This window comes from Diaphorina citri, unplaced genomic scaffold (genome assembly GCF_000475195.1).
Source record: "Diaphorina citri unplaced genomic scaffold, Diaci psyllid genome assembly version 1.1 scaffold103, whole genome shotgun sequence".
Classification (NCBI taxonomy): Eukaryota; Metazoa; Arthropoda; class Insecta; order Hemiptera; family Psyllidae; genus Diaphorina; species Diaphorina citri.
The window spans coordinates 352,821-363,168 of NW_007377540.1; the positions used below are offsets into that span (position 1 = coordinate 352,821).

The 10,348-nt window shown below is 37.2% G+C and overlaps 1 protein-coding gene across 1 annotated transcript in view; it reads right to left on the reverse strand.

Annotated features, from left to right (window-relative positions):
* The window catches only part of LOC103524550 (ATP-dependent RNA helicase DDX55), a 35,363-nt gene that overhangs the window by 21,333 nt on the left and 3,682 nt on the right, over window positions 1-10,348 (reverse strand). The window contains 4 exon segments of the mRNA XM_026819928.1: window positions 1,028-1,125; window positions 1,926-2,060; window positions 2,245-2,299; window positions 2,672-2,779. Coding sequence (XP_026675729.1) covers window positions 1,028-1,125; window positions 1,926-2,060; window positions 2,245-2,299; window positions 2,672-2,779 — 396 coding nt within the window.

The following is a 10,348-nucleotide window of genomic DNA, read 5'->3' on the forward strand; positions in this document are numbered from 1 at the left end:
ATGTCTTAGATTTTACTGTTTTCTTTTCTTTTTTTTTTTTTTTTTTTTTCCCACCCTCTACTCACCTTCAATCCCTCTTTGTCCAGGCCAAAGTTGGACACGCCGCTCTCATTTTCCAGAACATGCCGCCAGGGGCGTAGATACCCGGATCTTAGAGGTACACTGAGGACACGCGCGGAGGGTAGCAGGTCACGTGGGCTGTAGCCGAGGCCGAAATGTTGATCGTAGATGTTCGGGTAGGCGAGGTCCTCTAGCTCGTTGAGCAGGTAGGGGATCAGAGACATGGTGAACTGAGACTGAAGGAAAAAATAAATCGAATTAGAATACCAAATAAAATTAGTGCTAAAAAATTAAAATTGAAGTAAAAAAAGACCCAAAAAACAACTCGGCCGAGTCCCCGACCCAAAGTTGTGACTTTCCTTAGAAATGAATAGCTCAGCCTAAAGGCTAAAGGGGATCTAAAAAGGGTGTGCTGTTGGGTGTATGGGTGTTTACTCGTTTACTGTTGAGTCCGATTTTGATGTTCACGACGAAACGACATTTGCTCGTACAAATGTTGAGCCCACCTTTGGAGATCCCGTTGGAGCCCTTATTTCCGAGTTCTCGAAATTTTCTTAATAGGTAGATACCTAGACACACTATGGTAGATACCTATACTTATTCGAGTGACGTAAAAAAGCGTAAGTGGAAGAGTGGGGAGATTTAGGTAAGTGAAAATAAAACAAAGTAGGTAGGTAAGTGAAAATAAAATACGAGAACAGGAGTAGAGGGTAAGAATTGTTGAAAAAAAAATTACCTTCGTTTAATTTATACGCGAAACACAAAAACTTTGATGAGAAAAACAAAAGTTGGAAATTTCACTTGAAAAACAGATAGAAATAATCACTTCACTTGAGATAATTACTTGAAAATATTAAAACACTTCGATAAAAAGTTTTAAAATTAATCGGTTTCAATTTTTTCGCATGTAAGGGTAGTTAAAAAACTCCAAGCTCAGATTTTATGTGGATTTTTTTTACAAGCTTACCAGAGATTTCATAGCTTGATGAATATTGTAGTCGGATATTTTCTGTCGTGTCAGGAGATCTTCAAGTCTTCCTGGTGTAGCAACAATGATGTGACCGCCTGAAAATGAAAAATGTTGAACATGATGTAGGTAGGTAACACTTCGATTTTTACTTGTTACGCTTGAAATAAACACTAATGAAAACAGCGGCTGTGACCAGTATAAATAGAAAGATTCAAATTTTCTTGTAGTTTCCAGATCGAAGTAGAAAGTTCTAGAGCGCCCAGGTTGAGAACCCCTGATTATTAGTTCCAAGAGGCACAAAACAACGTTTGTTAAAACCTCACTTGAAATCCAATAGAGCGCGCCACTCCATTTGTGTCTACTAAGGGTGGTTCATAATAAAATTTATTCATATTATATTCATCATAAACTTCCACAAATTTTTTTAAATTTTGTATAAAATTTTCCTTTTCCTAAATCTAACAATAGGTATATAATTAAAAAGATACTATTCGATATTTTCAAGGAAAAAAATCCAATTTTTCTAGTGATTATTCTCAAATTTGGTCCAACATTTTCGGCTATATATTTTTCAATTTTAAATGTGGCTGCACTTCACTAGTTTTCTACTAGGTAGGTATAAAATAAATAACTTCCTCTCTACAAAGTTCCCAAAGAATATTAAGGATCTACTCACCTTGTTGCCAGCCTAGTTAGCTTGGTTGGTAGTGCATATGCCTTGTAACCGCTAGGCACTGGGTTCGATTCCCACCTGGGGTGGATTTTATCCTGAGGGGATAAGGTTTATACCTTGGAATGGCTGGCTTTCTCCTATCCTGTTTTCCTTCTTTTTTTGATTTTGGAATGATAAGACCCTAGCAGTTCCCTCTATCAAACCTCTTGGAAAAAAACTCACCTTGTTTGTAAAGCTTTGCAATATCCATATTGACTGAGTTGCCACCAACTATTAGGAGCTGACTCACTTCGGGCATGTTGGCACAGAACTTTTCCACAATCTCACTCGTCTGTGTGGCCAGCTCTCTTGTTGGAGTTTAAAACCTCACTTGAAATCCAATAGAGCGCGCCACTCCATTTGTGTCTACTAAGGGTGGTTCATAATAAAATTCATATTATATTCATCATAAACTTCCACAAAATTTTTAAATTTTGTATAAAATTTTCCTTTTCCTAAATCTAACAATACATGATGGAGGTAAAAGATACTCTTGTTGGAGAAATAACGAGTCCAAGGATTTCATGTTTTTTCAATGGTTTGTCTTGATGCCTTTTCTGTAAGAGGGAGAGAAATTATGTGCTTATTAAAATGTTGTAATTTTTGCAAATAGGTAATTAATCAGAAAAAAAAAAATCATAGAAAAATTTGTGCAGAAAGAACACACATTTATAAGAATCAAATTAGGTCATCTCCACTGTGAGATGTCTGATCACATTTTTTTTTTTTTTTTTTTTTTTTTTTTTTTTAAGGGGAAAAACAAAGGGCTTTTGCTTTGGGAAAAACCCCACAAACCTTTTTTTTTTTTTTTAATGGGGAAAATCCAAGGGCTTCTGCTTGAGGAAACACTCACACAACTCTTCTCTACCTACTAAAACTATACTCCTCTCACACCTACACTTCTAATGTAAAAGAGGTCTAATACTTACCAGAATAAGCTCAATCATAGGAATGAGGAAGGCACAAGTCTTGCCACTACCTGTTACTGCTTCTGCTGCTATGTCCTTGTTACTCAGAAGAAGAGGTAAACATGCTGCCTGTAATTATTATTGAAAAATAATGAGGAGTGATTCTTATTATCGTAAGACTTATACGCTTGTCACAAATGGCATTCCTCACTTGATACACCTGTGTTAAATGTACTTGAATGATTAATCTTCTGATCTGAAATTCTATATGTTGGCCACTAAACCACATATAGTTTAAGTGCAAGAAAATAAATCAAAATAGGTACTATGAAAAGCTCAAACATTCAACACGAAGTTCAGAAACGTGTAGGCCACTTTGAGGACCTTGAGAAAGTAGGCCCGACTCAAAATCAGCGCCCCACTGTAAAATCTCAAATGGTTCGGCTGTTGTACACGTCTGAGGAGTATTGAGATATCTCTCCTGGTTTGACTTGAGCAGTTGGTCCAGCTACACGTGTTGATGGCTTTGCAGAGGATCAAGTTGCAATCGTTGGCGATTTCGGAGCAGTTGCAAAGGATGAAATACGCAAAGGCCTCGGCGACGAATTCAGATATGAAGGTGAACAGTCTCTGTGGCGACAGTTCGGTCCTACTCAGAACGAGTTGACATAGGCCGAGTGTGAATATGATGGTGTGACCCATGACAAGTGACAGAACGATCGGACTCAGGAGTTTTACGCACTGGAAACGATGATGAAAAAAGAAATTGAGGTACTTGAAAAAGGAGAACCAAACAAAAAGGTACTAGTTTTCTACTTTTCTTGTTTTATCCACACCGTTCCGATATCCTTGCTTGTCAACTTGAAATTTGAGGGGTTCTCAAATTGTGGTTTTGCGATTTTCTAGAAACTCCCAGCATCAACAGGTAAATTAGCAGTGGCGGCTTTATCATTGTAAAAAGTTTCGGGTACTTAGGTTACTCGTAACTCTGTGTTGTGTGCAGCTGTGATTTTTTTCATTTTATTTTATTACCTACCTATATTAATTCTTACTACTTACTCATTGTTGTTTTAACAACAGAGTGATTTCATTATTATGTAATTTGTTCGTGTTGTCTAAAATATAGGTATATAGTTTAAGTGCAAGAAAATAAATCAAAATAGGTACTATGAAAAGCTCAAACATTCAACACGAAGTTCAGAAACGTGTAGGCCAGTTATCACCACAGTGATCCATACGATTAACAAAACAAAGATCCAGCTCTGGAAAAGGTAGATAATCTCATAGGTGTAGGATTTGGATTCGTCCATGAAGAGTATGCGAACATTAGACGGATGTCTGCGATGGGCGTTCTACCGAATCCCATTTTATATTCCCCTCATGACTGTATAAGTCAGCTGACCAAACAAACCATTATTAATAATAATAGTGCTTATAATAATAAGTGTTTTTGTGGATTTAACCATCATTTTGCCAGACTTGAATGACTTGATCGTCAATAGACAATTTCATTGCAGATCAGAAGCAGACGAAATTCATGAATGGGCCACTATGTAAGCAATTTGAACAAAATTTACTCAAGTGTATGTACTTGACTCTAAGCAATTAAAAACACAAAAATATTGATGACATTGATGTAATGTCATTGATGAAATAATGTCGTAGATCAACAACTTATTGATCTCGGGAAGTTACTTTACAACTAACTGTAATTAAACTCACATGAAAGGGTAAACGCTTCGATGTGCGAAACACTTCATCAGAAGACATGAGGAGATGTACCTGATCCACTCGACCCCTGATGAATTGATGAAATGAAATAATTATGTTAAACCAAAATAATTCTACTGTTGATCCTTTAAATCTTGTTTATCGAGAAACAAAGGATCTGGTTCCCGTCTATTTTCTTCAATTTGAGGACCACATATTCATCTGTCTCAATATTCGTATACATGATGGCATTTCCCAGTGGATCTCTGTGTACTTCCCCAATCTTCTCGATGTATTTGGCCAGGATCTTATACTGTCCACGCATGTGTACCACAAGGACTGGAATGAAAGTTATCACCACAGTGATCCATACGATTAACAAAACAAAGATCCAGCTCTGGAAAAGGTAGATAATCTCATAGGTGTAGGATTTGGATTCGTCCATGAAGAGTATGCGAACATTAGACGGATGTCTGCGATGGGCGTTCTCCGTTCTATAAACATAACGCCGAATTTCCAGCTCGGCGGACGGTATTGGTAACAGAGCTTTAAATATCTTTTCCACGTTCGCACAAAACACAGCCCCCAAACTAAACTTGAAAATCAAATTTGCCTCCCTCTCACATTTCTTTATAATACCATGACAAGCTTTGCTGAAGGAGCTTTCCATGTACAAGAGTTTTCCCAGAAGCCGGTATTCCGCTCTGTAGTTGTTAATAGAGAGCAAGATCATTAGATACAGCGCGTCGTCAGCAATCATTTGGACAAACTCGGGTTCATACCGAATAGATCTTGTCACAGTGCTGAAGAAATGACCGCAAATGTACAATATAAACATAACGTAAGTGACGACAACGTAAATAGACTGCTGACGGTTTTTCCTTGTATGCAGATTAATCGCACCAGACTTTTCCAACATCGTACAAAGGTTTTTCAAAGACACCATCCTAACTAATCTGGAGACTAGATTTAAATGACCGCAAATGTACAATATAAACATAACGTAAGTGACGACAACGTAAATGGACTGCTGACGGTTTTTCGTTGTATGCAGATTAATCGCACCAGACTTTTCCAACATCGTACAAAGGTTTTTCAAAGACACCATCCTAACTAATCTGGAGACTAGATTGAATGTCAACTCTGTCACTTTTAAACTGCTCGACAGTAATGTGAAATTCATGAACTGTCATTAGAACATATTTTATAAAATATTATAACTAATAGATATCCACTTCCACTTACCATGTAGGTACCTGGGTCATGGAAATAATTATATTGTCGTTACAATCATGAATTATAAACGTACTACCTTGTTAAAGAGATGGCGTTTTTCCATAATTTGGTAACGATGATTTTTTTATTCTATTTTTTTACCTTTTTTTTTCAAACTCTTTGTTACTGAAGGTCAAGGTACGCCTCAAACTGTTGTACTTATACGTAATTAGGTAATTGGTATACACTATACATACTTACTACTTACGTACAGAACAATAGTAAGTTAATGAAATCATACTGACCTTTAAAATTGAATTGGGTCTTTTTTGTCATGTTAAAGTATTCAATTCTTAGAAGTCCAATTACCTATAAAACTTTTTTCTCTCTAAATTAATAATAAAAAAAATGTAACCTACTTTCGAGATTAATTGCACGCTATAGGTGAGACGTATTAGTAAAAAAAAAAAAAAAATTATTGTCATGAAAACAGATATCTCCACTAATTTTTATTATCTTGCACATTGCATAAACATAAAGTTATACGGCGTTCACACAAATTGCAGCTCCAGGAAAGAACTCGTATGGAGCAAACCCGCACCACTAAAAACCTGAGCAGTTATACTGTGAGTACTGAGTACCTATCTACTGTGACGTATGTGACCCATTAAAAAGATATAGGTAATTATAAAAATGAACAATTTATTAACTAATTTAACCACCATATTTAATACATGGCATGGGGGGGTTTCTTCAAATTAAATTGATTCCAAGGGCAAGGTAAACCTAGGCCCCTGACAAATGGAGTGTGCTGAAGGGAAGGCATGTGATGTGTTCTAATCCACTCGATCCTTTTGGCAAGGTTCGGGTTTAGCCCCCTCTGTTTTAGGGCCAGGTTCGGGTTTAGCCCCCTCTGTTTTAGGGCCAGGTTCGGGTTTAGCCCCCTCTGTTTTAGGGCCAGGTTCGGGTTTGTGAGAGTGTTAGATGATTTTTAACACATTTTGTGGTTTTTGATTTTTTTTTTATTTTTAAGTTTTAAAGGGTAAAAGGAAGCCAGTGTGAATTTGCGATTTATTTCCATGAAAATTCGGAAGTGAAAAAGAAGTAGAGATTATGTCGAAACTAGTTAAATTCGGTAGGTAACCGATGTGAATTTTATTACTAGTTGGTAGTAGGAAGTTATTTACGGTAAAAGTGCGTCTACAACTTGCATGACAGTCGACCGAAATCGATCGACATCGTCTGGAACCCATGTATCTTATCACCACAGTGATCCATACGATTAACAAAACAAAGATCCAGCTCTGAAAAAGGTAGATAATCTCATAGGTGTAGGATTTGGATTCGTCCATGAAGAGTATGCGAACATTAGACGGATGTCTGCGATGGGCGTTCTCCGTTCTATAAACATAACGCCGAATTTCCAGCTCAGCGGACGGTATTGGTAACAGAGCTTTAAATATCTTTTCCACGTTCGCAACCCATGTATAACTAAAGCTGTGTCTACACAGTCGACGACCGTCGATCGATGACTGAAACCGTCCACACTGCCTCGACAGTATGGATTCGACGAGGTGATCGACGGCTGTCGATTATGAGTGGAGACAGCTTAGCCCAGGTGTGCACAAACTGCGGCCCGCCAGCTCATTTCGATTTTTAAGAAAAAATCAAAAATAAAAGAAATTTAAAAAATGTGAAGAAAATAACTCTTTCCTCTTCTCTTCCCTACTCTTCTATCCTGTGTGTTTGTACAGGTTTGACACCTCTTCTGATAGCCTGGGTCATCCGTTATGTTTGGAACTACTGGAACTTCTACAGTCACCCGGCCATTATAACAAACCCGCAACATTTGTACGACTTCATAGTGGGTAAGAAGGTAGAGGCGTATAGTGAGAGTTGCAAAAAGGGGAAGCTATAAATCATATTAAGGAGCGCAGTAGCTCTCCGCCCCACCAAGTCAAAATTTGACAGCGCTACTAAGAGATATTATACGTCCAGTATAGGTCCTATAAGACCACCAGCAGAACGGTATATTAAGAGATTTTTTTAAAGAGGTTTGACAGAGGGAACTGTAACTGCTAATGTCTTATCGTCCCGAAATCGAAGAGAGAAGGCAGACAGGATAGGAGAAAGCCATGGTTTTTAATTTTTAAGTTTTAAAGGTTAAAAGGAAGCCAGTGTGAATTTGCGATTTATTTCCATGAAAATTCGGAAGTGAAGAAAAAAGTAGAGATTATGTCGAAACTAGTTAAATTCGGTAGGTAATCGATGTAAATTTTATTACTAGTTGGTATAGTAGGAAGTTATTTACGGTAAAAGTGCGTCTACAACTTGCATGACAGTCGACCGAAATCGATCGACATCGTCTGGAACCCATGTATAACTAAAGCTGTGTCTACACAGTCGACGACCGTCGATCGATGACTGAAACCGTCCACACTGCCTCGACAGTATGGATTCGACGAGGTGATCGACGGCCGTCGATTATGAGTGGAGACAGCTTAGCCCAGGTGTGCACAAACTGCGGCCCGCCAGCTCATTTCGATTTTTAAGAAAAAATCAAAAATAAAAGAAATTTAAAAAATGTGAATAAAATAACTCTTTCCTCTTCTCTTCCCTACTCTTCTATCCTGTGTGTTTGTACAGGTTTGACACCTCTTCTGATAGCCTGGGTCATCCGTTATGTTTGGAACTACTGGAACTTCTACAGTCACCCGGCCATTATAACAAACCCGCAACATTTGTACGACTTCATAGTGGGTAAGAAGGTAGAGGCGTATAGTGAGAGTTGCAAAAAGGGGAAGCTATAAATCATATTAAGGAGCGCAGTAGCTCTCCGCCCCACCAAGTCAAAATTTGACAGCGCTACTAAGAGATATTATACGTCCAGTATAGGTCCTATAAGACCACCAGCAGAACGGTATATTAAGAGATTTTTTTAAAGAGGTTTGACAGAGGGAACTGTAACTGCTAATGTCTTATCGTCCCGAAATCGAAGAGAGAAGGCAGACAGGATAGGAGAAAGCCAGCTGTTCCGAGAACGTACACTATCCGTTCAGGATAAAATCCACCCTGACAGAGAATCGAAACCGCGGCCTAGCGCTTACAAGGTAGAGGCGCTACCAACCAAGCTAACTAGGCTGACTAGTGAACATTTTGTGTATGGAGTTTCCTCATAAACAGCTAGGAGGAGTACCTAAGAAAATAAAATGTCATAATAGGGATTGTCTTGCAAATAGCTTGTATGAACTTAACTGTAATTTTATTTCGACAAAAAACTCAGAACATACATTTTTCTTATAAATGGTAAACCCATCCGTATAAGCAGAGCTTGTGCCACGGATGGGGAAGCTTGTCCCACGGATGGGGATATTGTCAAGATTTGGACTATGGTACTGAAGAGAAATACTTAGGCGTTATCATTGATAATAGTTTTAAATTCGATCTTCATGTTAAGTATCCTTAATCCAGGATACTTGGTTGTCACAGACTCACAGATCACTGCACTTTTAGCGAAAAAAAAAGAAAGCAAAAAAATATAATATATAAAAATAAAAATGATTTTCAAATTTTAGGACGAAAAAGATAAAATTGAAAATGAACAAGATTTATTTAAAATTGAAAATGGAAAAGATTAAACTGGCAAAAATAGATAAAGAGGTTTAATGTGTCAAAATTTGCTAAAGGGATTTTTATATTACATTACGACAATTTATATTAAAGCCTTATATTATTTATTTACTTAAATTTATTTACTCATTTAATTTTATTTATTTATATGAAAATGGTGTCTACTGACATATATAGAATAATTCACGTTAGATATTGTGTACCAGAATGGGTAATGTGAATAATGTAGAATGCATTGTTTGATTCGTTATTACTTAAGATATGCACTTATTTGTTATGGTTTTGCTGCAAACATTACCCTAAGTCCAATTATCCTTTTAATGTTTCCTAATAACTACCAATATAGTACTGAAGTCACCCATCCATTTATTGGCCTTGCTCGGCGTAGCTTAACAAAGGTGCCACGGATGGGGATATTGTCAAGATTTGGACTATGGTACTGAAGAGAAATACTTAGGCGTTATCATTCATTGATAATAGTTTTAAATTCGATCTTCATGTTAAGTATGTAGCTGCTAAATTAAGAGCTGTATCATATAGATTAATTCACGTTAGATATTGTGTACCAGAATGGGTAATGTGAATAATGTAGAATGCATTGTTTGATTCGTTATTAAGATATGCACTTATTTGTTATGGTTTTGCTGCAAACATTACCCTAAGTCCAATTACCCTTTTAATGTTTCCTAATAACTACCAATATAGTACTGAAGTCACCCATCCATTTATTGGCCTTGCTCGGCGTAGCTTAACATAGGTGACGCTAAAACCGGTCTTAAAATAACGACTGAAGTGTTATCTAAAACTTTCTCGCTTTGAGTTCATAGGTCGTCGCGACAAATTTCAAGATCAGAGCTCAATTGTGTGAGAAAATGTGAAAAAAAAATCCCACAATTACTCAATTAACTTTAAGTCACCCATCCATTTATTGACCTTGCTCGGCGTAGCTTAACATAGGTGACGCTAAAACCGGTCGTAAAATAACGACTGAAGTGTTATCTAAAACTTTCTCGCTTTGAGTTCATAGGTCGTCGCGACAAATTTCAAGATCAGAGCTCATTTGTGTGAGAAAATGAGAAAAAAAAAATCCCACAATTAGTCAATTAACTTTAAGTCACCCATCCATTTATTGACCTTGCTCGG